Consider the following 26247-nt stretch of genomic DNA (forward strand, 5'->3'; position numbering starts at 1 on the left):
CCCCCATCCCGCCTCTCCTCCCGCCCCCTCCCCGGCTCTGCAGCCCCGCCCCCATCCCCCCTCCGGCCCCTCCCTGGTAGTGAAGCCCCGCCCCCATCCCTCTCCTCCAGCCCCCTCCCCTCTCTGCAGCCCCTCCCCATCCCCTCTACCTCCTCGCCCCGCCCCTCCCTGGCAGTGAAGCCCCGCCCCTACCCCCCGTCCTCTAGCCCCCGCCCCGCCGCGCCCCGCCGCGCAGCCCCTCCCCGGTGCGGCTCACCTTGGCCTGGCGGTAATAGTAGCTGTGCTCCTTGGGGTCCAGGCGCCGCGGCGGGATGTAGCTGAAGGCGGACAGCGCCGAGAGGGGCGGCGGCCGGGGCTTGCCCCGCAGCGTGGCGGCGGGGAGCTCCTCCTCTCCGTCGTCCTCCATGCCACCCCGGTGAGGGCTCGCGCCCGCCGATGTCGGGCCCAGCCTGCCCGCTGCCAGCAGCCGGGCGGCCGCGTTCCGCGTTGCCTGGAAACCGCGGCCGCGCGACGCCGGGCTGGGCCCCCCTGCCCCCCTCCCGGAGCTTCTCTTCCGCGCAGCGCCCCCCTTCCCGCGCCTCGGGTGCGCTCTCTGGGTGCGTCCTCGGAGCCCCAGCTGCACGGCGGCAGCGTCGGGGTTCCCGGTGGGAGATGCCGCCGGGATCAGCACGTCCCGACCTGCTGACCGCCTCCACGCAGCGTAGTTCGGTCACGCACCGACCGCCCGTTCGCGGGCCGGCTCCTGACCGCGCACCTCCTGGGCGCCGGCCTTGGAGGCGCGTCCTTGAGCCGCGCCGCAGGAGGCCACGCGGGGCTTACAGTCCGCTGGTAGAAGGGAAAAGACCACCTAACGAGGGTCCAGAGCGCCGCGCAGTAGGAACGCGATGGGAGCACACAGGTAACTTAAAACGGTCTGGTAACCACGCCGAAAAGTAGAAGACACAGGTGAAATTCATTGTAATGCGATATTTATTCTGCGCAGTTTGTCCAAAACATGATTGTTTTAACATGTGTCGCTAGCCACAGTGCAAGGGCAGGGTGCCCACATGTGGCTGGGAGTTACGGATCAGGCCGGTGGGGGTGTAAAACTCCATGAATCAAATCAGCGTGTCCGCGGCTCTGGTTAGGGCTCTAGGCCCCCTCTACCAACGTGGTTGTAGGTCTTAGATCTGAATGCTGGCTCAACAGGCCTGTTCCCTTGGCTTAAAGTTCATGGAGCAGAAACTCACGATTCATAAAAGTGAGGGAGGGGAACGGCAAGAAGATGACAAAGACTGGGGAAGTACTTTAACCAGGTGCTTGCAAAGGCCAGCCTCTGTGAGGAGGTGAGAGTGGAGCAGAAATGTAATGATGAAGAGCCAGACTTGCAAAAGTCTACCAGAAAGTCCCTTCCAAGCAGAGGGAAGAGCAACTGTGGGGCCCCTGAGGCAGAACAATCTTGACGTGCTCCAAGGGCAGCAAGAAAAGAGGGGGGTGGAGCTTCATGAGGAGGAGACTGGGAGGAAGGGAAGGTGCACAGGTAGGTGGGGACCAGACTGAAAGGTCTCTGGACAGCCCTTTACCTTCTCATCCACCCCCTCTTACTAGGGATCTCTTTGCAATTCCTTGACGCAGCCTGGTGGCTAGAGACCTGTCAGGCCAAGGCACAAGGTGGCACCTCCATGCTGAGGTCTCCTGGTGTCCCCTGGAGGTACTTCAGGACAGGACTTTGAGCCACCACTCTGTCTCATGGGCCCCCATGAGGTCTGAGAACCCCATGTGCCTTCTTTGCCCTAATACCCACCTCTTTGCTTGGCAGGACAGATGAGTTGGACATGAATCAGACAAGGGTCAGACACCGGTCTACCTGGTCCTCAAGCTCCAGGGGACATCTCATGAAAGGTTGATATGTCCTTAGAGCTTGGAGACAGAGCACCACCACCTCTCCTTCATGTGAATTGAAGGGAAAGTGTCTCTCATCCTTCCCCTCCGTGGGCAGAAGTCCTCATAAAAGCACCAGCATAGGAAAAAAAAAAAAAAAAAGCTCTTATAATCTATTACCTCTCTCAGCCTCTCCAACCTCTTTTAAAGACCTACAGAGGTGGTCAGTTGGTCATTAGACTTGGCAAACCTTGCATAGGTAATCCAGTATCATGGTGTGGAAGGTGGAAGGTAGCTGACACCAATTAGCTTGAGAAGGTGGCTTAAACTGACACTGAAATAATTTGATCATAAAATCCTTTTCCACCGTCTAGGGATGTGAATCTCTTCCTTGTTTCAGTAGGTGACATTTAATTATGCACTAGACTGAGAGCTCTGGAGGGCAAGGCGACACATCTTTTTCTTCTTTGATGGCTCAAGCAGGTCCTCAACAAATAGTTGACACACAGTAGGTCCTCAATAAATATTTGGTGACTAAATAAAGGAATACAGTTGCTGTAACTTGGTTCCCTCTAAAGGAACAATTAGGACAAGGGCTTGATGCTTGCCTTATTTGGGAAATAATCCCAGAGAGTGTGAATGAAGGACCAGAGGAGTGAGAGGAGCAGGAAAGTCGGTATAAGGATGAATTATCAAGGTCATGACAGAGGGCATCTCAGAACTTTCTGAGCAGCGTGGAGTGAGCTCTCAGAATTGCCTGCCAGATCGACCTGGAGGTGCCTTTTATCTCTTGTCCACAGCCCTCCTGGGCTGAGGCCTGCCCTTGATTCTTTGATTCTTTGACTCCTGACTGGGTGTGACCCCTGTGGTGCTGTGCACGCTCCCCTGTAGGCGTCTCAGGGTCAGTGAAGCCCTGGGGTCCACAGCAGAAGGCATTGCCATCTACTGAGGTATGATGCTGGTTCAGGAGGTGAGTGGTAGCCCCGAGGAAGGCCGCCACCCCCGAGTCTGCCGGGCAGAGAGGAAAGACTAGGTAAGACAGACTTTGCCAGTTTCCATTATTTAGAGGTCTTAGTTCCTTTAAAAACTTTTTTCCCCTATATGATCCTATTATGTATTCCAGGCATGAGTGGAATCGAAAGTCAAAGAGTCTAATATAAGTCCCTCATGTCTGTAAATTGTCCTTGCAAAGTTCTGTGCAGAAGGGAAAGGGACAAGAATGAACAGTTACTTTCCAAGGAAGTGAGTTAATCGCACAAGCATGCACACTCCCTCGGGGGTAACTGCAGGGGATCAGCTCAGCTCCGTGCTGCAGGTGACCGCCTCCGCCTTGTGCCGAATTCCTCCTCCTGGTCCCACCGCAGCATCATGGGATTGTTGCTGACTTCGGCTGGATCCCGTTGCCCCGCTCCGGCTCGGGCTGACTGCCAGTGCCCTCGTGACTGTCTATGCAGCCCGCTGCGCTCGCCCACCAGGCCCTCTGCTGCCTGCACAGCCCCACTGGGACCTGGGGGCAAGCACCCGCGGGCTGTTCTCAGGAGTGTGGGAGGTCCGGAGTCCAAACTGCAGCTGGAAGCCTGTGGCATGTCTTCCGACATCTGGACAGACGTGAGCATGGGGAGGCCCAGTGGGAAGAACTCTTCGTCAGTGCCCGCCAGGGAAGGAGAAAGCCAAGAAGCCGTCGTGTCTCGTTAGCGGTGCAGCCGTGGCTTCAGCACATTTCACATTTCAAGTGGCATGTGATGTTTATCAGGAGCTCTCCTAAACCCATCGATGCTTCAGGCCAGAAAGGAGCCTCTCGTTCTTTGCGCCGATGGGAGAGCGGAGATGTGGCAGGGTTCGGTGCCTTGCAGGTGACACGGCCCCTGGGTGATCCAGCGGGAAGGCGGGGGAAAGCCTGTGTGGAGGAAAGCTTTTCTCCACGGGGCTTCCGGACCATTCGGAGATGGAGCCAGGCCCGACCTAAGCACAAAGCCTCACGGCGTATGCGGAGGTTTCAAAACAAGGTTTAAAAAAATAATCATAAATATAAATAAAATAAAACAACCTTAACATCTCCATTTCGCATTTAAAAGCTTTGACAATTATTTTGTTTTTAAATGCCAGTGTAAACTCAACTTAAGTGGCTCAACATAATAGGGCTTTAATTCCCAGGCTTTCAAACCTCTGAGAAATGACTTGGATGGAGGGCTTCTCCACATTTGGTTGGCCTGATGAAGGCTGAGAGTAAAAGGGATGGATGTAAACACACCCACGTTTGGAACCAGATAGGAGGCGAGCTGTACATCCAGAGATGTTACAAAGGGCATTATGAACGCAGGGATATGGAAGGATGCTCCTGCAAGCCCAGATATCCTGCCTGCACTGGTTTCCAGACCCCCACCAGGGCTGTTAGGGGTGAGAGCAGCAGTGTGACTCTGGGCGTGGAGCGGGGCCATCACTGCTGTCCTCCAGACCATCGTAGCCAGATCATGGGCATGCCGGCGGTCCGAGGCGGGACTGGGCACGACCGCACTTCCCTGGACGCCTCTTCCCCGGTGATGTGCTGTCAGTGGATCTAGAGAGCTTGCTGTCACCAGGTTCCTGTAGCCTGGCTCATTAAATTGATGGGGCTCCCCGCGGTTAGTCACTTTAAACATCAGACTTACAAATCAACACATAAATGTAAACTTAATTTTGGTTTGTTCACCTTGTGGGTTTGTTTGTTTGTTTGAAGTTTTTATTTAAATTCCAGTCAGTTAACATACAGTGTAATAATGGCTTCAGGAGTACAATTTAGCGATTCTTCACTTACATATGACACCCAGGACACATCACAAGTGCCCTCCTTAATACTCATCACCCATCTAGTCCATCCCCGCCCAACTCCCTCCAACAACCCTCAGTGTGTTCTCTCCAGTTAAGAGTCTGTTTTATGGTTTGCCTCTCTCTCTCTCCCCCACCATGTTCATCTGTTTTGTTTCTTAAATTCTATGTAAGCGAAATCAAATGGTATTTGTCTTTCTCTGACATATTTCACTTAGCATGAAACGCCCCATCCACATCATTGTAAATGAAAAGATTTCATTTTTTTGATGGCTGAGTAATATTCCATTGTGTGTGTGTCTGTCTGTATGTATATATATATATACACACACACATCTTCTTTATTAATTCATCAGTCCATGGGCATTTGGACTTTTTTCATAATTTAGCTATTGTAGATAATGTTGCTGTAAACATTGGGGTTCCTATATCCCTTTGAATTAGTATTTTTGTACCCTTTGGGTTAGCGGCTGCACCGCTAACGAGACACGACGGCTTCTTGGCTTTCTCCTTCCCTGGCTGGCACTGACAAAGAGTTCTTCCCACTGGGCCTTTGGGTAAATACCTAGTAGTGCAGTTGCTGAGTTGTAGGGTAGCTCTAATTTTAACTTTTCGAGGAACCTCCGTACTGTGTTCCAGAGGGGCTACACCAGTTTGCATTCCCACCAACAGTGTAAGAGGGTTCCCCTTTTCTCCATATCCTCACCAACACCTGTTGTTTCCTCTGGTGTTGAATTTAGCCATTCTGACAGGCATGAGGCCCTAATTCATCATGGTTTTGATTTGTATTTCCCTGATGCCGAGTGCTGTTGGGCATTTTTTCATGTGTCTGTTGGTCATTTGTATGTCTTCTTTGGAGAAATGTCTTCATGTCTTCTGCCCATTTCTTGACTGAATTTTTTGGGTTTGGGTGTTGAGTTTGATAAGTTCTTTATAGAGTTTGAATACTAGCCCTTTATCTGATAAAACATTTGCAAATATCTTCTCCCATTCAGGAGGTTGTCTTTGGCTTTGTCTACTGTTTCCTTTGCTGTGCAAAAGCTTTTTATCTTGATGAAGTCCCAATACTTTACGTTTGCTTTTGTTTCCCTTGCGGTTGGAGACGCGTCTAGGAAGAAGTTGTTGTGGCCAAGGTCGGAGAGTTGGCTGCCTGTGTTCTCCTGTAGGATTTTGATGGATTCCTGTCTCACATTGAGGTCTTTCAGCTATTTTGAGTCTATTTTTGTGTGTGGTGAAAGGAAATGGTCCAGTTTCATTCTTCTGCATGTGGCTGTCCCAATTTTCCCAACACCAATTATTGAAGAGACTGTCTTTTTTTTCCATTGGATATTCTTTCCTGCATTGTTGAAGATTAGTCGACCATAGAGTTGAGGGTCCATTTCTGGGCTCTCTATTCTGTTCCATCGATCTATGTGTCTGTTTTTGGCCAGTACCATACTGTCTTGATGATGACAGCTTTGTAATAGAGCTGGAAGTCCGGAATTGTGATGCCGCCTGCTTTGCTTTTCTTTTTCAACATTCCTTTAGGTATTCGATTTGTTTGTTTGTTTTTTTTCTGGTTCTATACAAACTTTAGGATTGTTTGTTCCAGCTCTGTGAGAAATGTTGATGGTATTTTGATAAGGATTCAATTGAATGTGTAGATTGCTCTGGGTAGCATAGACATTTTAACAATATTTGTTCTTCCAGTCCATGAGCATGGAATGTTTTTCCATTTTTTGTGTCTGTCTCAATTTCTTTCATAAGTGTTCTGTAGTTTTCAGAGTACAAAAATTTTACTTCTTTGGTTAGGTTTATTCCTAGGTATCTTATGGCTTTTGGTGCAATTGTAAATGGGATCGATTCCTTAATTTCTCTTTCTTCTGTCTCGTTAGGGTATAGAAATGCAACTGACTTCTGTGCATTGATTTTATATCCTGCCAATTTGCTGAATTCCTGTATGAGTTCTAGTAATTTTGGGGTGGAGACTTTTGGGTTTCCACATAGAGTATCATATCATCTGTGAAGAGTGAAAGTTTGACTTCTTTGCTGATCTGAATGCCTTTTATTTCTTTTGTTGTCTGATTGCTGAGCCTAGGTCTTGTAGTACTATGTTGAACAGCAGTGGTGAATGGACGTCCCTGTCCTGTTCCTGATTTAGGGGGAAAGCTCTCGGTTTTTCCCCCACTGAGAATGCTATTCCCTGTGGGCTTTTCATATATGGCTTTTATGATATTGAGGTATGTTCCCTTTGTCCCTACACTGTGGAGAATATTCATCAAGAAAGGATGCTATACTTTGTCAAATGCTTTTTGTGCAACTGTTGAGATGATAATCAGTTTTTGTCCTTTCTCTTTCTAATGTGAAGGATCTCCTTGGTTGATTTGATAGAGAGGAAGGGGGTGGGGGATGGAAAATAGAGATGAAGACTATGAAAAGCTCGAAAGTTCCAGTTCTAAAATAAATAAGTCTAGAAATTTAAAAAATAAGCATAGGGACTACAGGCAATGGTATTGTAGTAACTCTGTATGGGGACAGATGGTGAGTACACTTCTCCTGGAGAGCGCTGAGTAATGTACAGAATTGTTGAATCACTAAGCTGTGCTCCTAAAACTAATATAACATTGTGTATTGACTATCCTTCAATAAATATTAAAGAATAGGGGCTTCTAATAGAAATCACGGTTCATCCATGAAAGGCAATTATACAGCCATTCCAAATATGAAGGAACGTTTGCAGAGATGATAAAGATATCTCAAATGTTCTTCAATGTTAATTTTTGAAAGACTTTATTTATTTGAGAGAGAGAGAGAGCTTGACCGGAGGGAGGGGCAGAGGGAGGATCTCAAGCAGACTCCAGCCTAGCCCAGGGACCAACATGGGGTCAGTCTCTTAACCTGTAAGATCATGACCTGAGCCAAAATCAAGAGTCAGACACTCAACTGACTCAGCCACCCGGGAGCCCCTCAGATGTTCTGAAGTGCAAAATGCATGCTGAGAACCCTTGGGGGTGGGAGGACATTTGTGACACAGAGTCTACCTAGAAGGGAGGGGTGCCTGGAAGACCTGAGCATGCAAGCTAAGGATGGTGGGAAGGTGCCAACCTTCTAACTTTTCCATCTTTGTATATAAGTCTGAGGAACAGCTTATCTGTATCTACAAAAAGTCTTGCTGGGATTTTGATTGGGACTGCAGTTAATCCTTACACCATTTAAACAGAACTGATGCGTTTACTGCATCAAATCTGTCAATCCCGGAACATGGTATGTCTCCCCATACATTTAAGTCTTTTAACGTGTCTTTCTTCAAAATTTTGTAGTTTTCCAACACAGATCCCGTGTATATTTTCTATAGATGTATACCTGCATATTTGATTGTTTTTGGAGCTAATGTAGATAATATTTTTACAATTTCTGCTTTCTAAATGTAGTTTTTTCTGTTGCAGTCTTGCATCCCAAGACCTCACCAAACTTATGTATTCATTCTACAAAGTTTTCTTATAGATTTTTTGGAATTTTCTAATCATGTCATCTGTGAATACGGTTTTCTTTCTACCTTTCCCATATGGTTACATTTTTAAATTTTTCATTGGAGTGGCATGACTTCCAGTATGATGTTGAATGAGACTCATAAAAGTAGATTTCTCTCTTATTCCTGGTTTCAGGGAGAATATCCAGTGCTTCACCATCACACATGATGTAAGCTGCTGGATGTTTTTGGAGATGCCCCTTACTGCTACTAAGTGACCATAGAGAATAATTATTAGTTTTGTTACTTGTAATAGTGGTAGAATAGTTAGATTTAAAAAAAAAAAAACAAAACTGTTCATGGTGGTGGATGCATACCCAAGTACTTAGGGTAAAAGTATATGATAGTTTGGATTTCTCTATAAACCTTCCAATAAAAAAAAAAGGAAAATAAAGGGAATAAACAGATGAAACATGATTGGAAAATTCTGCTGATTTTTCTTGCTGAATAAAAGGACTCACATGGATTCATTCATTACACCTTTCTTTCTCTAAACTTTTTGTGTATTCAAAATTTTCCATAATTAAAGGAAAAAACAGTAGAGTAATTAAGAGATATTGTTTCTTGCAATCATTGGAACCCAAAATATCACAGAGTGTGCACTAGATGTCAGGGACTCTGGGACAGGGTGGCAGACAGACACTTGTCTTCTGAGACAGGATTGCACGTGTATTAAGGTAAAATGTCTTATGATGGAGTCCAACAGCCAAAGACCACCAACGTGAAGTTAGGCCTACTGACTGTTGAGGCAAGGGAGACAGCACCCCAGGGGAGCCAAATGGAGGGCTGGCTGGGGTGATCAGAGGATTCGGGAAAGGGTGGGTTGGGGCAAAGTTGAATGAAGCTGGGTTGGAGATACTCGCAGCAGAGCAGGTTTGCGTGTAAAAGGGCTTAACGTTGGGCCCTGCTGGAGAAGGCGACTCAGGGTCCCCAAAGGTAAGATAAATGTGGGATGTTGTGTTCACCACTCCCCCCAGCCCTGACGAAGCTCTGCATCCAGATGGAAATGGAGGCTACTTCTTTGTGTCAGAGTCACCGACGTTGCTCAGATCCTGCAGGCAGCAGAAGGATGTTCCTGTTCTTATTGATATGGTTTCAGACAGCGAAGATTTTATAGGAGGGGGATACTCAGCACAATATCCTTGCTAATTAACAAAAGCAGCTGTCCAGGCTCACGGTGGTACGCCCAGGATTCACCAGCTAGTCGTGCTCCTCCTTGAGAGCATTCCCCACGTGCACACTCACCCCTAGCTGTAATAGTGAACTTGAACTGAGAATGCAATGTAACACATGTACCAATAACAAGAGCCCACAAGTCTTTCTGAGCATTTACTACTTTCTAGGGCTGGCCAAACAGGTGACAAGGTGTGCCTCATTTCACTAACCTGCACGAAGCCTTTAGACTCCAAAGCGTCTGGGCATGTTCAAGTTTGGGAAAATCTCAGCTTTTGGAGGCTAATTCACAGAGCTCACCACCACCACCGAGCCCAGGTGCCCTCACTGCCCTTGAACATGAAGTCTCCGGGTGGGCGCAGCATTTTTAGAGGGAATGGAGGGCTTCTGCCTTCCCAAAATCCTATCAAACATGCTGAGTTCTGTTCCTTCCTATTTCTTCTTCCGCCTAATAGGTGTCTACCAAGTCTCCATACACACATGGCCGTACAAGGACATGCAGATAGTGTCCTGGTCTCCAAGGAACTCCCCTTCCAGCAGGTATCTCCTGGCCCGTGTCCGGTTTACCCTCCATGTCTGGGTAGGCCTTGTTCAGGCAAAGTGCATTCCTTCCTTAGAGGAAGGTAAGGAAAGCTGCGTGTTTTGTTCTGGCAGAATGGTCACCCCGTGTTCCCAGGACTCCTGCCCCCTGCCCCACCTACATGCACCTACGGAGGATCCAATGTCCAGAAATATTCCCTTCTGAACTGCAGCATCCCAGGGAGCGTCCCGAGCTTTGCTGCCACCTAGAGGAAGGCCTGAAGAATGTCACCCTGGTGCTTCTGGGGTTATGCTTGCAAGTAGAGCAACTTTTTACTTTTTGTTTTTTAATTTTCTTTGCTTTTACTTTTGAAAAGCTACGGCAAGATATTGAAAGGTATCCTTGATGTATGGTAGCAAGAGCTATAGGAATGAATATGTCATTCCAACAATATCATCACTTTTGCTTGTATGGGTAAACATTTCAACTCAGAGGCCTGGGATTGAGTCGATGAGGACTTGAATTTATCATTTTACAGAGCGCGTCAAATTCACTTCCAGTTGGTGAAACCGGAAACCTTATATCTATTTACTAGCGTAAATGATCTTTAGGACATACATGCACATTTCCAGGATTAAAATTTGCTTTAAAACAAAGTTCAGTCCATCTGGCCTCCTTTGGTGAGGCCGCCCTGTGTGCTTTGTGCCGGGGGCTCTGCGGCCAGGCCAGGCCTGAAACTCTCTGCACCCCACAGACTCATCTCCCTTCCATCTAAACTTGGGCTCACAAGGCTCCCCACGAAGCCTTCCTTCCCTCCCCAGGCAGGCCTGGGGTGTTCTGCATTCTGAGGCTTGCACACCCGTCAGGGGGCCAGCCGGCTCGTCCCTGTCATCATCTGCGCCCTGATTCGCCTCACTCGACTCCTTGCCCCTCAAGGCTGGGCCCTTTTCTGCTCCCTCTGCAGCTGCAGCGTTCCGGGGGGCCCGGCATCGTCTGAGCCTTTAATAAACATGTGGTGAACGCACGAGGGATAGGGGGGAGCCGAGGGGACAGCAGTCCACCAGGGGATGGGCCTGCAAGGGCAGGGGACGGGTGAATCTGATTCCCAGTAGAGCAGTGAGGAAGAAAAGGTCCTGATGGAGGAGGATTCACACCAAGAGGAAAGGTGGAAGAAGAACGTTTTGGGCCGTACTTTCTCCTCACAGCGTTTAGAGCAGACTGTCGCCACCTCTTTGTGTGGCTATTGGTTGGGTCTCGTTCCCCTCTTTTCTCACCATGTCTCAGGCTGGTCCATGCCCAGGGATGAGGGAGTCATGGGAAGAGCTGGGCGGTGCAGTGAGGTTGGCCTGGTGGCCGGGGAAGGGACAGCGAGGTCGTGTGGGCACAGGACACGGCAGCCTCCAGGCACCTCTCCCCTGTCCCACCTCCCTCCGTCTGTTGTCCTTCCTTCTCTGCAGCTGGAGGCATGCCCTTCACTAGCTGACAGACTGTGGCCTTACTCTGCTCTGGGTACTCTTCCAAGTGTTTTATGTATTTTAACTAACTCTAAACGTATTATGGGTTGAATTGTGTCCTGTTCCCCCCACCACCCTGCGCTAATCCCCAATACCTGTGACTATGACTTACTTGGACACAGGGTCTTCACAGTTTCCATCAAGTTAGGATGAGGTCATTAAGGTGGTCCCTGATCCCATATGGCTTGAGTCCTTGTAAAAAGAGGGGAATTGGGGCCAAAACACTCACACAGGGAGACCACCACGTGAAGAGAGACACACAGGGATGACAGCCATGTGAACATGGACACAAACTGGGGTGACGCAGCCACACACCAAGAATGCCTGGGGCCACCAAGAGCTGGACGAAGCAAGAACACATCCTCCCCCAGAGCCTGCGGAGGGAGCATGGCCCTGCTGACAGATTTCAGACTTCCAGCCCCCAGAACCGTGAGAAAGTAAGTTTCTGCTGTTTTAAGCCACCCCCTTTATGGTACTGTTGTGGCCGTCCCAGAAAGCTATTCGCAACCCTGTTGTTATTTATGATTATCCCTGTGGCAGCAGAGGCCCAAGATCACCCATTAACAGGAGGGAAAGCTGGAGCTTAAACCCAGGCTAGAGAATTAGCCACTGTACTCTACCGCGCCTCAAGACTAGACTGGAACCTTCTTTCATCTCTTGTGATGAATGAAACGGGCAGAACACTCAAGCTCGCTGAGCTGGTCCACGAACCTGCGAAGTGGGAACAAAACCCAGATCACGAGCCGGGGACTTGCAGGAGGGTCCGCTGTGGAGCTCAGCAAGGGCTCGGCATAGACCGAGCACGGGCTAAGGCACGGCCCGTCTCCCTGTCCAGGGTCACAGAACTCGCTGGTTAAGAGCCCGAGTGCCCAACTCCAGAGCTCTCTCCACCCCACCAGCTGGCCTCCTCGTCCTCTTCTCCCCCGAAACTTTAACCTGACCCCAATGGGGCGAGGACGCATTTGCACTGGGAGACAATCTGATCCATTCGATTCAAAAATCAGAAACTTCTCTATCAAATGCCTCTCCCCAAATCCCACCTAAATAAGTTAACTTTCACATCTTTACACCTTAAAGAAAGGATAAATAGCTCCCGTTCCGATGGAAAACATTCTCTTACTAACTAAAGAGTTATTTCTGCATAATTCTGTAATGACGCATTCCTTTCCACAGTCCTAGTCTCTTTTCCACTAATCCTTCTCCTTACCACATAGGACTGCTTCTAACCAAGTATGAAAGAGGGAAATAGGAGACAAGATTTCTTCCTTATATTTGTTACAAGAGGAAACAAAGGTTTTGAAAAAAAATATTTTCAGTTAGCAAATAGCCACCATAAAACAAAGATTTAAAAATAATGACACTCATTTCGATCCTTTATTGTACTTGATCAATTGCTTCATGTATAAAAGTACCTATAATAGTATTAAATAAAAATAAAAATTTATTTAAAATTTACCACTGGTTAAGTGTATACATGGTGTAAGAAAAACTATACCCTTTCCAGATCACCACAGTCCACGAACGGCTAATTCACAATGTACGTTCTGTTTTTGTACTGAGTCCCATGAAAACCCAGGTTCGTCACTTTGAGTCCTAGAGCCAGCATTCCTTCCTGTTACCAACGAACACCCACGTTTTGAGGAAATAGTTTTCTCTGTAAATACTCCACCAATTCCACTCTTGATTTTATCATCTCGATCTCGTAATAGGGGATCTGTAAAGGGAGGGAAATAACAGAAAGACATCATAATCTGTCACGTTCTGAAGCACCCCGGTGTTCTGGTTTCTCGAGCCCTCCCCCCTCGGCGGCATGTAGGTTCCCGGAGGGCAGAGCTCACAGCCCTGCACCCCCAGCGCCTCAGCAGCACCGGGCACACAGGCGGGGCTCAGTACACCAGCAGCAGATCGTGCGGAGAATACTGACAATCCTGTGCTGGCGGAGCCTCACGTTTCGGATGATGGTGGAAGGAGAGCCAGAGCCAGGGGCCGAGATGGAGCCAGAATCCGGATCCTCAGAGCAGTGGAGGCCAGTCTGATGCGGGAAGCAGGGTGGGCAAAGGGAGAGAGGCAAGAGAGCATGGAGACGGATGGGGGGCAGGCAAGAAGCCACCAAGCTCGGAGCGGAGGGTCTGGCCGCGGGCCAGCTGGGGAGGGTCTCGAACGCTCAGATGTAGACGGGTTTTCGCTTTCTCCTATAAGCGGTGAAGGGACAATAAAGGTTTCTGAACACGCACTGGCGTGTTATCTCTAGAAAAATTAGGCTAGGGATGTAGGTGAAATATGGAGTGGAAAAAAGGCACCAGACGGGAGAGCAGACCGGCAGCTGGGCAGCTCCTTGCACCTTCACCAAGGACTCCTCACAGGGGACCTTGGTGCGCCGTCAATACCGCGAACATAAGCAAGTGCTGAGGCATTAGAAGTGTTGGTGAGGGGTGCCTGGGTGGCTCAGTCATTAGGCATCCGCCTCCGGCTCAGGTCGTGATCCCGGGGTCCTGGGATCGAGCCCCGCACCGGGCTCCCTGCTCCGCGGGAAGCCTGCTTCTCCCTCTCCCACTCCAACCGCTTGTGTTCCCTCTCTCGCTGTGTCTCGGTCAAATAAATAAATAAAATCTTTAAAAATAAATACGTAAGTGTTGGTGAGGATCCTGGTTTTAATGGGTCCTCTTGTCTATTTCTATTCATTAAATCGGGGAAATGAAAGCAAAACAGATATTCTAATAATTTAGTAATTCTAGAAGCAGAGGTCAGCATAGCTTATAGAGAATACAGGGATGCCTCACTTTTGGAAAACGGAAGGTCTGAACGTTCTGTATTTCGAAATATAAATAAAGAGATTAAGCCTAATGAACGAAGTTGACATTTAAACTAGACGTGAGATTCTTGGTCCACTGGGCTGGCAGACTACCTAGCACCCTGGGAAAAGCAAATCTAAAGTAGAAACTGCTTTTGGAGGGGCGGCTGGGTGGCTCACTTGTTAAGGATCTGCCTTTGGCTCAGGTCATGATCCCGGAGTCCTGGGATCAAGACCCGCATCGGGCTCCCTGCTCCGCAGGAGGCCTGCTTCTTCCTCACCTACTCCCCCTGCTTATGTTCCCTCTCTTGCTGTGTCTCTGTCAAATAAATAAAATCTTAAAAAAAAAAAAGATTGGTTTTAGAGCAAAGGAAACAGGAGAACTCATACCTGAACAACGTGGTAACCAAGCAAGCGCAGGTGTCTCTGTTTAATAGCTTCCTTTCCCAGTAAGTGTTTGCTATTCAGAGAAAATCTTTTTGGATCATCAATGCACAGCGCTACCCTGAAAAATTGAGGGGGAAACTTATTTTTTTATTCTTTAAATTCTTTATTTAAATTCAATTAATTTAATTCAATTAAATTAAATTTAAAGTGTATTAGTTTCAGAGGTAGAGTTCAGTGATTCATCGGTTGCATATAACACCCAGTGCTCATTCCATCAAGTGCCCTCCTTAATGCCCACCACCCAGTTACCCCACCCCCTCACCCACCTCCCCTCCAGCTACCCTGTTTGTTCTCTAGTTAAGAGTCTCTTATGGTTTGCATCCCTCTTTTTTCCCCCCTTCCCCTATGTTCACCTGTTTCTTAAATTCCACATGAGTGAAATCATATGGTATTTGTCTTTCTCTGATTGACTTATTTCGCTTAGCATAATACCCTCTAGCTCCATCCACGTTGTTGCAAATGGCAAGATTTCAATCTTTTTGATGGCTGAGTAATATCCCATTGCGTATATATACCACATCTTCTTTATCCATTCATCTGTTGATGGACATCCTGGCTCTTTCCACAGTTTGGCTTTTGTGGACATTGCTGCTATGAACATTGAGGTGCAGGTGCCCCTTCAAATCACTGTGTTTGTATCCTTTGGATAAATACCTAGTAGTGCAATTGCTGGGTCGTAAGGTAGCTCTATTTTTAACTATTTGAGGAACCTCCATACAGTGTTCCAGAGTGGCCGCACCAGCTTACATTCCCACCAATTAATTTTTGCCGTTCTGACTGGTGTGACGTGGTACTTCATTGTGGTTTTGATTTGTATTTCCCTGATGCCAAGAGATGTGGAGCATTTTTTCATGTGTCTGTTGGCCATTTGTGGCTTCTTTGGAGAAATGTCTGCTCATGTCTTCGGCCCATTTCTTGACTGGATTATTTGTTTTTTGGTTCTTTCTTTTTTTTTTAAAGATTTTATTTATTTATTTGAGAGAGAAAGAGAATGAGAGACAGAGAGCACGAAAGGGAAGAGGGTCAGAGGGAGAAGCAGACTCCCCGCTGAGCAGGGAGCCCGATGTGGGACTTGATCCTAGGACCCTGGGATCATGACCTGAGCCAAAGGCAGTCACTTAACCAACTGAGCCACCCAGGTGCCCTGTTTTTTGGTTCTTGAGTTTGATAAGTTCTTTACAGATTTTGGATACTAGCCCTTTAGCTCATAAGAGGGAGAAACTTAATTTTTAAGACAATCCAAAATATTTATACATTTTTAGTGGCAAGGGTTTACTTGGGATTTGGCTATTTCAGTGTGTCAGCGTTATTTTTAGTAACTCATGGGTGTGCTGTCCTTTCCTATGCTGAAACTGCACTCAAGTTTATTAACATTAATGTTTATGTTACACAGAATTTCCACAATTGGGTTGCTGCACTCTAGCGTCTTTACTTCCAGAACCATGTTAACTCTCCCACCTTGAGAAAATAGCATCGATTATCAAGCCCGCCACGTCTCATCACATAAAAACCACACCAGTTTTCTTCACCTTTTATGCACATCTTCGTCAACTGTATATGGCAGTACTAATCCTTCTTCGTCTAATTTAATTTCAACATCTGGTGAGAGAAGAAAGGAAACATTCTCTGTGTGGTGCTCTCACAAACACTACGCGCCTGTCCTCCTCCTCCTGCTTTGAATCCGTCCACACCGCAATGCACCCAGCTGTGCTGAAGGCTGCGAAGCAATGACCACACCAGACCATGGTGAGAATTTCATTTTAACCAGCTCTATGATCAACCAGGACAGCCTTAAATTAAGGAAGCTCAACCACCCGAAAGCCAGGAGTGGGTCCTCAAGGTATTGGGCGTGACAAGAACCTCGTCTGCTTTCTCCTTCTCCTTGTAGTAAGTGGTGGGCATCCTTCAACCCGGAGTGAAGAAAATCCTTTAAGCAAAGTACAGGTACAACCTCTGCAAGTAAAAACTTTCATCCCTGGGGCTCCCAGAGCCTCCACGGTAGGCAATGCCTCCTGCACCCCGACGTGTGGTCGCGGGGCACAGCAGACCCCCCACCACCTTCCCTCTGATGGCCCGCCATTCCTTTTGTTAAAAGAGCACGTAAGGGGGAGGTGAGCTCTGACCACCTGAAGCCAATAAGACACTGTCACCTTCGAGCTGATTTTCTTTTACTCATTAATTTTAGAAAACCATGAAGGGCATAAGGACTTGAACTCTCCGGCCAGCCCTGCGCAACAGAACTTTCTGCCGCGAAGCACGTGTTTCCACCTTTGCTGTCCACTACGGCATCCGCCTGCCCCCTGGGAGCCTGAGCGCTTGACGTGTGTCTCCAAGGAACTGAACTTTGGATGGGTTTTAAATCTGAGCTAATGGAAATTTGAGTAGCCACAGGGACTCCTGGCTGCTGTGTGGGCCAGCGCCACCCTGGAGGACAACAGTGAGCAACGCCACAGCCCCCACACGTTCCCAGTATCACTTTACACTCGCACCTGGTCCTTACCTAAGTCTGGGTCACTATGCTTCCTGCTCTCGTTTTACAGAAAAGAAGCAAGCAGAGAAAGGCTACTCTGCCCAAAGACATTCCCCTACCACGTGGGACTCCCCCCGACCGTCTGGACTCCACAGCCCTACCGCTCACCCACTGTTCCAATCTGCCTTCAGGGAAGGGCCACCTCCGCTTTACATTTCCAGGCCTTCCACTGGCTACTAAATCCCACAGATTCCCAAAGAGGACAGCATGCCGAGGCTGGTAAACAACAGCAAAACTCCCTACTACTCACCTATTGTGTAACAATAGGGCGTTAACACTTTTGAAGCAAAATACAATCTTGCTCCCAAAAGGTCAATCAGTCCAATCTTCACAGATTTGTAAAGCTGAAAATCCACAGGCGTCTCCAGAGAAGAGCACGGAGTAAGAAATGACCTCACTTGATATTTAGGAAGAAGTTTCTGACCCTAAAAATTGGATGTTTAAACGTGAGAAAGGAAGATATGATACAAAACAAGAAAATAAATCCAATAGTTCAATATATCTTTTAAATGTGTTTTCAAAGTAGTCAGAAGTCACAGAAAGGGAGGGACGGAACAACAATGCTATTACAGCTCAAGAAACATCTCTGGAACTCTCAGAATCGCTGTAAGGGCCTTGAGGACACTCACGTTTTTAACAGAGGACAATATGAAAAAGGTGACATTTCAATTCAGGGAGAAAAGGATAGCTATACAGTAAATACTGCAACTGGTAATCCACCTGGGAAAGAATGAAGTGAAAATTCTAGCATGCGCCGTGGACTGTCATAAATTCCAGGTGAGTTACAGCGCTAAATACAGGAAGGGAAGTGATGTTTTTAAAAATTTAGAAAAATATTTATATTACCTTAGGACAGGTAAAATATTCTGAAGTGAGAGAAGAGATCATAAAAGATGGATAGATTTCACTACAGAAAACTTAAAAATTTTTATAGAGCAAAAAGATACCATAAACAATATTAAATTAAAACAAACAAAGAAGTAAAAACTACAGGGGCACGTGGGGGGCTCAGTCAGTTAAGTGTCCGACTCTTGATTTCAGCTCAGGTCATGACCTCGGGGTCCTGAGATCGAGCCCCGCCTCAGGCTCTGAGTTCAGGGTGGTTGTCTGCTTAAGTTTCTCTCTCTCCCCGCTCGCACCCTCCTCCCTCCCCCATGCACATGTGCACATGCTCTCTCAAAAAAAAAAAAAAAAAAATTTAAGAACTACAAACCAGGAGGAAATATCTACAACATACACAGACACACAGGAGCTACCATCTCCATCTTATGTGCTCCAGGATGAGACCCCCCCCCCGAAAAAGGAAGACAACCCAATAGGAACCTGACTCAAGAGGTCACTAGAGGATTCACAGCAAATGTAAATGACCAGTAAGCACTGTGAAAATATGTTCAACTCATTATTGCTCATTAAAATGCAATTTAAACATGTGATACAGTAGTCTTTTTCCTGGAGTTGAATGACAACAATTAAAGGACTAATAACACACAGCGACAGAAGAGGCAGGGACATCTACAACCATTAGGGGCGACAAATCTGTGGGTAATGCAGTCATCTCACTTTCAGGAATCTAGTCTCTAGATCAAAAAACAAAAAGGCTCCAGCCGGGAAGGACATGTAGAGATGTCTACTACAGCCCGCTGATGGAGAGAAATGCTGGGGAAAACCTGGAAGTCCAACAATGATGCAACAGAATGAGTATCTGGAAATAGCATGCCATCCTTAAAAAGAATGCACTCAATCTTTGTGTATTGCCCCCGAGGAATGTCTGTGACATACTGGACAGACACAAGCACACTGTCCTTGCAGTAGCCCCATTCCAAGGCAAGAGAGAAACCAAGACAGTGTTCGTGCATTTGTGCGCATCTGCCCATAAAAACTGTTGTCAACACTGCTCCTTCAGGGATGGAAGGAGCTTGGGCCTAAGTACCACTGATCTCTACGTGCCTTAGCACTGTTTAAGCTGCTTTAAAGAAAGCAGTGGGGGGCGCCTGGGTGGCTCAGTCGGTTAAGCCTCTGCCTTCAGCTCAGGTCCTGATCCTGGGGTCCTGGGATTGAGCCCCGCATTGGGATCCCTGCTCTGCGGGGAGCCTGCTTCTCCCTCTCCTGCTCTCCCTGCTTGTGCTCTTGCTCCCTCTCTCTGTCAAATACATAAATAAATAAAATCTTTAAAAAAAAAAAAAGAAGAAAATAGTGGTACCTCCATTCTTACACCTTACTCTGAAATGAGCTACTCTTTTTTTTTTTTAAAGATTTTATTTATTTATTTGAGGGAGAGAATGAGATAGAGAGAGAGCATGGGGGGGGGGGTTCAGAAGGAGAAGCAGACTTCCTGCTGAGCAGGGAGCCTGATGCGGGACTCAATCCCGAGACTCCAGGATCATGACCTGAGCCGAAGGCAGTCGCTTAACCAACTGAGCCACCCAGGCGCCCTGAAATGAGCTACTCTTAAAGGGGACTCCGTCTAGCCCGGAGGACCAGGCAGGGATGAGCAAGTCTGGAGATGCCATCTGTGACCCAACACAAGGGGCCTGATTAAGTTAGGAGAATGAATCTCTAGAGTACTAGATGGGAAGCACAAATTGCACCTACACTGAACCCTATCAGAGAAGAGGGAAATGCCTGGCTTGGCTTAAAAATGTACTTGAAATCATTTAGGATTTGCTCAGTCCAGAGATTCACACTTTTGTATCTCACAGATATGGGGAGTGCTAAAGCCTTCACAGCCAGCAGAGTGAATCGTTCTGATTGGAGGACAAAATCTTCCAAGACACCTTGCCGCAGGAAACGGTTCCTTTAAAGACAACAGGAATGGGGCCAATTCAATATCAAAGAAAAGGCTACCTGGTGGCAAGTAACTCCAAGTGAATGAAAGTTCTGCTTTCTGATGCGGTTACTGAGACAGATCAAAAGAGGAGAAACTTAAAAGATTGGGAGAGGGGAGACAAAAGAAAGCTGCCCGCACAGGGAAATAAGGCAGCCCGGCTCTTGCTCTTACCTTATAGAAAGGGCATTCTAGGACTGAGGTTAAGAACAGTTGGGTCAGCTGCGCAAGGCTCAGTCTGTCCAAATACAATTCTTCACCTGAAATAAAAAGCATTCCAGTTGTAGTTAAGTTTGGATTTTGTTATGTGTGACAAAAGAAAGGTACATCCAGGAATGCACAACGCACACCGATCACTCCAGAAGTAATGTACTTTTAAATGACTCTGGGAAAAGAACATGTCAGAGTTAATTATACCCTCTTGCTTGCCATCAGTACAATTTCATTTTAACTTCCAAGGAACTCAAGCTCCGAACTACAGAATATAATTCAAAGTACCAGGTATGTTAAAATCATTGAGAATTTCCTTTAACTGTGGAGACGTGGACACCTGACATATTTGGGTGGCCATCAACTGAGACGACCAACGCCATCCTTTCAAAACCGGGAAGTTGCCAGTTGCGTTCACGGCTTCTGACATGCTGTGACTACGACCAGGGCCACGTCACGTCCCACGAGACTCAGGCTGGCAGTCTGTTGACCAGAAACTGTTTTCTCTGTGCAGTGTTCCATCATCCTGGAACTCTGTATCCACTAGCACCCGACGCTCGTCTTTAGGTTATTACGGAAGAGAAGACAGAGGTGACGCACTGTTCAGTGTACAGGTAGATACACGACTTGAAAAGAGTACACGTTCGATTTCCCCACTCTCAGAAGTTATAACCAACTCACCTTGCAGCTTTTGAAGAAAATAGGGGCTGAATATTTTTGCCATGAAGTTGACCGGATGGCATTCAATTAGTGAACACGAATGGAGAATTTTCAGTAGTGTTTTGGGTGGAAAATAATTGAAATGAGTGAGCAACGTGTTTTCTAGCTTTCTAAATAAAGCAGAGGCATTCGGGGGCAAATAATTGAGTTTTCCAAATGGTTCGATTAACTCAGAAATCTGATGAGGCGAAAATTTTTCTGATTGGCAAACAAAGGTTTCTGCCACTGCATCGAGGATGGGTTTTGAAAGTATCCGTTTCCTACTGCAGTACTCCATGACCTTGCTGACGACCTCAGGATCCAAAGTGAGACACGCTGAAGCTACGTGTCGCTCTAGGGCTTTTGTAAAAAATCTGTCATTGTGCCCAAAGCATATGAAAGCCTCTAAGACTTTTCTGAGCTCTTCGTTAGTAAAATGAGGGATATGCCTCACAGCGTATTTTCCCAATTTTATAACCAGAGGAAGTGCCTGAGTTTGATCAAGAACCGCGAGGGCACTGAGCACTTGGCTCATCAATGTAGGACTCAAGTGGTAAACTACCGACAGAGAGAAGTTGTTTAACTTATTCAGAAATGCTTGGTGTTGGTCCACTTTTTCAGTACAAGCCTGCAGTATCCTATAAAGGGCCACAATATCCTCAGGAGTAAATTCTTCCAATTTTTCACTTTTCAGTTGACATATAATCAGTTCTAGCGTAGCACAGCCTGGACCTTGCAGTTTAATCAGACTTTCCCCAAGAATACAAAGACTGTGAACTTCCAGGCCACCCCGTTTGAGACGACAATGGCATTCTGTCACCAGGTTCAGTAACAAGCTACTGTGGGGATCCACCTGCAACAGAGTCAGGGCTTGCAAAGCAGTCACCAAAACGGTGTCTGGCAGACCTGAGGATTCCTGTTCACACTGAACGCATAAGGCTTGAAAGACACTATTCTTTAGTATTTCTTTTGGCAACTTTTGATTACCATCTTTTTTTTCCACTTCACAAATCCGCTGTAAGGCTCCTGCTGCTAGAGTAGCAGGCAAAGTTTGCAGTGTGCTTATAAAACTTAACACTTCTTCTGATGAGGTGAAGCTGTTCAGTCTCCTGTAAAACATCTGTTCATCCACACTTTTAAGATTTTGTTCAGGCCTATCCCAATCATGTGCTTGAGAGAACACCGGCTCACCAACGGGATGAAGGTCATTTCCATTTTCTGAATGGAACTTTTTACAACAGCCATGATGGAATCTGACCCTGAAAGGCTCAGACTGTGGTGAACAGAACCACGGACACAGACGCTCCTCGGAAACCTTGTGAACATGAATTACAGGATGATTTTTCAAAGCAGCCAGAGCTCCGTGGATCCGAAAATCAGACAAATGGCAAAGGTTCCTCCGCAAGGTAATTAAAGCCATGCCATCAGATTCTCAACTCTTCTTGATTTATAACTAGAGGAAATAAAAAACATGGTCAAATATACACACAGCATAACTCAACATGAATGCTTATGAAACTAAGGACGAGTACTTGTGACAGAGGATTCATAAAAACCTCCCACTTAAACACAAGCACCCAAACATCAATCTCTGCATCCCACAGCCTGGAAAAGTGGCAGCTGAGAATAACACTCGCTATTATTTGCCATGCACCCCTGTGTTTTGCCGGTAGAGCTGAACCCTCACAACACAAAGAATTAAGTACTTCTCCTCATTTTACAGATGAGAAAACTGAGCCCAAAGAGGTTATTTTGTCCGGTGTGCACAGCTCGTCCGCGGCAGAGCTGGGATTCACACTGGGGCGGGCTACACCCTAAACACGCCTCCTCTGTGTTGGCTGACAGAAAGCGCTGCGTTAGGTTAATATACCCAAAAGGAGCAACGGGGAAAAGGGCCAAAATTCGTATAGGTCAACGCAAAGCAAGGGTCCAAACACGTGTAAAAGGCCTGAGGTGTTCCCCCTCGAAGTAAAGATCTGGACAGGGCTGAGGAAGAAAGGGGTCTAGCTTGGCCAAGGGGGGAAAAGGCAGATCTAAAAGAAGTAAAACGATGCGGGGCACTGAGGGAGGAAGGTGGGAGTTCCGTGTAGACCTAAACGCTCTGCCTGGACTGGGGAACACGAGGGTGCCGTCCAGGGGGGACGGGGCGCCCCAGGAACCGCGTCCTCCTAGGAGTGAAAGGACCCCACGCTCCGGGTGCCTCCAAACCGGCGACCCGGGAACCTGAGCTCAAGCACGCGGCACGCAGCGGCGCCGGCCGGAGAGGAGTGGGCCGGCCACGGCAGCACGGACACCTCGGCAACGCCGCGGGCTCACGTACGTTGGGCCGGGACACCTACCGCGCTCGGACAGCCGGAGCTCCGAGCAGCGCCGAGCCCCGGAACCTCGCGGGCCTCCGTACGCGCATTCCGTAGCCGGCCCCACCCCCCCCCCAGCAGCCCGGCGCATGCGCAAGGAGAAGGCCACACCCACCCCGGAGCGCTTTGATTGGCCCAGTTCCTTCCCGAGCTCCTTATTGGTCTTGGGCGCTGGAAAGGCGCGCGCCGTGACAGAGTGCGCAGGCGCGGGAGCAGGGTTCGCGGCCTTACGCGGTCCTGCGCGGTCCTAGAGTGTCTCCGGCCGGCCTCCCTCAGGTGAGACCCGGTGGCTGCTGTTTCCCGGGCGGGCAGCCCGCCCAGCTTGAGCCGGCGGGGAGGCGATGCAGGGTCGAGGAAGGCACTGGTCTCCGCGCCCGCACGTTCCTCTGGCGGCCGGGCTGGGCGCTCGCGGGTCGGTCAGGAGCCCGGCCCGCCGGGCGGAGGGCTGGGCCGGCTGCGCCCCAGGCCGGCCCCAGGGGCCTCCCGCCGCCCCCCGGGAGCGGGTCCGTCCGCGCGGCGGCGCTGGCCCCGCAGGTCGCTGTGGGTCCCTCCGTGGGCGTCTCCGTCCAGGACACTTCCCTAGCCTGGGGGCGGCGGGACCCGCGGGGGCGGCGGGAAGGGGAGCGGCCCCGGGCGCGCGCGGGCTGCTGCTCCGCGTTTCTCCGCCTGCCGCTGCTCTGCGGGTGCCGGGGATCCGCCTCTGGGAAACGGGGGTCGCAGACCTTTGTAAGGCGGTGGTGGGTCCGAGGGGCTCCTCCTCCACGGGAGCGCCCGGGGCTGTGCCTGGCGCCCAGGAAGGGCTCGAGGCCCTTGGCTAGAGTGACGGTAGGCGGTGACCTGTCCGTCACTGCATTTCCGCAGTTCTCCTGAGTCCGAAACGTGTGTTGTCTTCACAGCATCCATTTAGCTGACTTACTGAGCACCTGCTCTGTGCCAGGCGCCGTTCTGCTCCCTGAGGACGTTCCGTGATTTAACGTTACCTAACACAATTCTTCTAATTTCTCTGTGGCTTAATTTATCCCTAGATGTACCTGGTCAGTGGAGCATAAAACTACTGATGGTCCATTCCCCCAAAGCCAGGACTTGATCCTGATTTATTGAAATCAGCTCCTCCAAGTGGACAGCCCCCCAGTTCTATTTTTTTTTTTTAAGTGTTACTTAAGTAACCTTACACCCAGCGTGGCTGCTGAAGTTCACCACCCCGAGATCAAGGGTCTCAACGCTCTTGCGGCTGAGCCAGCCGGCGCCCAGCGGTGCCCCAGCTTTAGATCCTGGATGAGTATGGGAAAAAAAGTCTGTCTAGACCGCCTCCCCTCGGGCTCGAGTTCCGTATTTTACTCCTGGTTTTCTCCTCGGAAAAACAGTTTGAGCTTGGGTGGACTGGAAATAGTTCCTCTCTCTATACATATATTCCCCTGCACTCGCATATGTACCTGATACTGAGTTAAACAATAGAGCAGAGTATGCAGCTTGATTAACTTCACTACTGTGATTAGCTTATTTGGTATTAGGATCGCGTGGGAACAAAAGCCTTTACTTCCCATGGAATTTTTACACTTTCTTTATTTTTAAGACTTTATTCATTCATTTGAGAGCAAGAGCATGCGTAAGAGCAGAGGGAGAGGGAGAAGCAGACGCTCCGCTGTGCAGGGAGACCGACTCAGGGTTCGATCCCGGACCCCGGGATCATGACCTGAGCTGACGGCAGACGCTTCACCGACGGAGCCACCCGGGCGCCCCATTACATTTTTTTGAAATAAAAATATCTGAGGTTTTTGGAACACTGCTGTGTCTCAGCCAAGGTTCAGGTCTTTGCAGGTGAAACATCTTTGTCAGGTGGGTGCTGTTATCCCCATTTTAAGGGTGAGAGAGCGGAGGCACAGATCGTTGAGAAGCTTGCCTGGAGTTCTGCAGTTGCGAGTGATGGATGCTGGATTCGAGCGCAGGTAGTCTGACGCCAGCGTCGGATTTCTGAGCCGTGGACTTAGAGCTTTGCTCCTGTATTCCCCCTGGTTTGATGAATTCTCTTTTTTAGACTCCCTGAGAATTACACTAACATATTTAGAGAAATCTGTTAAATGTTATGTGTGGATATTGTTGGAGTCTTTTAAAAAGATTGTGAGGGAGAATTAATACCTGTGGTGTACTCCTCAATTAAAAAAAAAAAAAATCCCTTTTTCTCTCTTCTCTTTGACAGTGTGTTAAAGCTGTAGCATATGCCGTGAGGTTATGAGGAGGTTTTTGTTACTCTATGCTACACAGAAAGGACAGGCAAAGGCCATAGCAGAAGAGATATGTGAAAAAGCATTTGCACATGGATTTTCTGCAGATCTTCACTGTATTAGCGAGTCAGATAAGGTAAATGGTTACTCATGGTTTTTACTGTTTCGTGCTTGAAGTATTTTGGTTGGGAGGCGATGTTAAACAGCGAAGTAGGCTGCTAAATGCCTCCATACTTTTTTTTTCAACACTCAAACTTTATCAACTGTGTTGTAAGATTTGTCGTTCTTCTAACAAATCAAGTATACATTTGAATTAGACTAAACAGTCTCAAAAACCCGAAACAAGTAATTACTCCTCAACCATAAGGGGAAGTAGTAGTGTTTGCCTTGTTTATCTCTCAGGGCAGCCGTGAGAACGAAAGAGGTGTGTGTTCACCTGCACATGTGTGTTTTCCAACTCACAAATCCCAGTGCCCCGTTTGTATTTCCCCAAAATAAAGACCTTGCCATTCATGTCAGAGTTCCTTCAAGTGAAGGACCATGCAGTTCTTTTGTGGAATAGAATTTAAAGCAGAAGTGTAAGGATCTAGAGAAGATTGAGCTTCTTTAGGTCAGGGACTGCTTATTTGTATTCTCAGTCTCTGCTGAAATTCCTCCCTTAGGTCACGTAAGATTGTAACATCTGTATTCTTCTTTCAGTTAGTCTGATTGAGTTCTCCAGATTTTATTGTCTTAGACAATGCAGTCCACAGCAACTAGCAGGAGCTTTTGTATAAGCCCAAGTTGA

The 26247-nt window shown here is 48.0% G+C and overlaps 4 protein-coding genes across 9 annotated transcripts in view; 2 read left to right on the forward strand and 2 right to left on the reverse strand.

Moving 5' to 3' along the window:
• CUNH5orf49 (chromosome unknown C5orf49 homolog) overlaps positions 1-488 on the reverse strand; it is a 15416-nt gene extending 14928 nt beyond the window's left edge. Inside the window, exon 1 of the mRNA XM_034998776.1 lies at positions 257-488. Within this exon, the coding sequence (XP_034854667.1) occupies positions 257-406 (150 nt within the window). The 5' untranslated portion in view covers positions 407-488. The remainder of the gene's footprint in view (positions 1-256) is intronic.
• LOC118006178 lies at positions 405-11442 on the forward strand. Its single transcript, XM_034998774.1, has 3 exons — positions 405-898; positions 9802-9886; positions 10001-11442. Exons 1-3 carry the CDS (start codon positions 436-438, stop codon positions 10089-10091), a joined length of 639 nt encoding a protein of 212 aa, XP_034854665.1. The 5' UTR covers positions 405-435; the 3' UTR covers positions 10092-11442.
• A 1282-nt stretch (positions 11443-12724) lies between these two features.
• On the reverse strand, positions 12725-23301 carry FASTKD3 (FAST kinase domains 3). 4 transcript variants are annotated; one of them, XM_034998770.1, is made up of 7 exons: positions 23221-23301; positions 20864-22334; positions 20147-20232; positions 17399-17573; positions 16148-16217; positions 14562-14676; positions 12725-13094 (listed from the first exon to the last, which is right to left on the reverse strand). In XM_034998770.1, the coding sequence occupies exons 2-7, from the start codon at positions 22299-22301 to the stop codon at positions 12996-12998; spliced, it is 1983 nt and encodes a 660-aa protein (XP_034854661.1). In that variant the 5' UTR covers positions 22302-22334; positions 23221-23301; the 3' UTR covers positions 12725-12995. The 4 variants fall into 4 exon arrangements, with proteins under 4 accessions (XP_034854661.1, XP_034854663.1, XP_034854662.1 ...); XM_034998772.1 differs by having other exon boundaries at positions 23202-23221; XM_034998771.1 differs by lacking the exon at positions 23221-23301 and having other exon boundaries at positions 20864-23153.
• Positions 23302-23466: 165 nt separating this feature from the next.
• Positions 23467-26247, forward strand: part of MTRR (5-methyltetrahydrofolate-homocysteine methyltransferase reductase) — a 38103-nt gene continuing 35322 nt past the window's right edge. The window contains exons 1-2 of one of the 3 annotated variants that reach the window (XM_034998918.1): positions 23467-23514; positions 25436-25596. In XM_034998918.1, coding sequence (XP_034854809.1) covers positions 25468-25596 — 129 coding nt within the window. In that variant the 5' untranslated portion in view covers positions 23467-23514; positions 25436-25467. Of the gene's footprint in view, positions 23515-23915; positions 25597-26247 lie in introns of those variants that run through there. The other 2 variants (XM_034998919.1, XM_034998920.1) reach the window with 2 other exon arrangements.

This window comes from Mirounga leonina, unplaced genomic scaffold (assembly GCF_011800145.1).
Source record: "Mirounga leonina isolate KUSES-001 unplaced genomic scaffold, KU_Mleo_1.0 Mir_95, whole genome shotgun sequence".
NCBI classification, from domain to species: Eukaryota; Metazoa; Chordata; class Mammalia; order Carnivora; family Phocidae; genus Mirounga; species Mirounga leonina.

What these genes read in the sequence shown, in the direction of transcription:
- LOC118006178 (XM_034998774.1), top strand. Translation starts at nt 436, where the DNA reads ATGTCGGGCCCAGCCTGCCCGCTGCCAGCAGCCGGGCGGCCGCGTTCC. An exon ending in AACGCGATGGGAGCACACAG is followed by an intron (nt 899 to 9,801) that starts GTAACTTAAAAC and finishes TCCGCCTAATAG; the next exon opens with GTGTCTACCAAGTCTCCATA. An exon ending in AGGAACTCCCCTTCCAGCAG is followed by an intron (nt 9,887 to 10,000) that starts GTATCTCCTGGC and finishes TTGTTCTGGCAG; the next exon opens with AATGGTCACCCCGTGTTCCC.
- FASTKD3 (XM_034998770.1), bottom strand. Translation starts at nt 22,301, where the DNA reads ATGGCTTTAATTACCTTGCGGAGGAACCTTTGCCATTTGTCTGATTTT. An exon ending in GACGAAGATGTGCATAAAAG is followed by an intron (nt 14,677 to 16,147) that starts GTGAAGAAAACT and finishes TCAATTTTTCAG; the next exon opens with GGTAGCGCTGTGCATTGATG. An exon ending in TTGGTTACCACGTTGTTCAG is followed by an intron (nt 13,095 to 14,561) that starts GTATGAGTTCTC and finishes CTCCCTTTACAG; the next exon opens with ATCCCCTATTACGAGATCGA.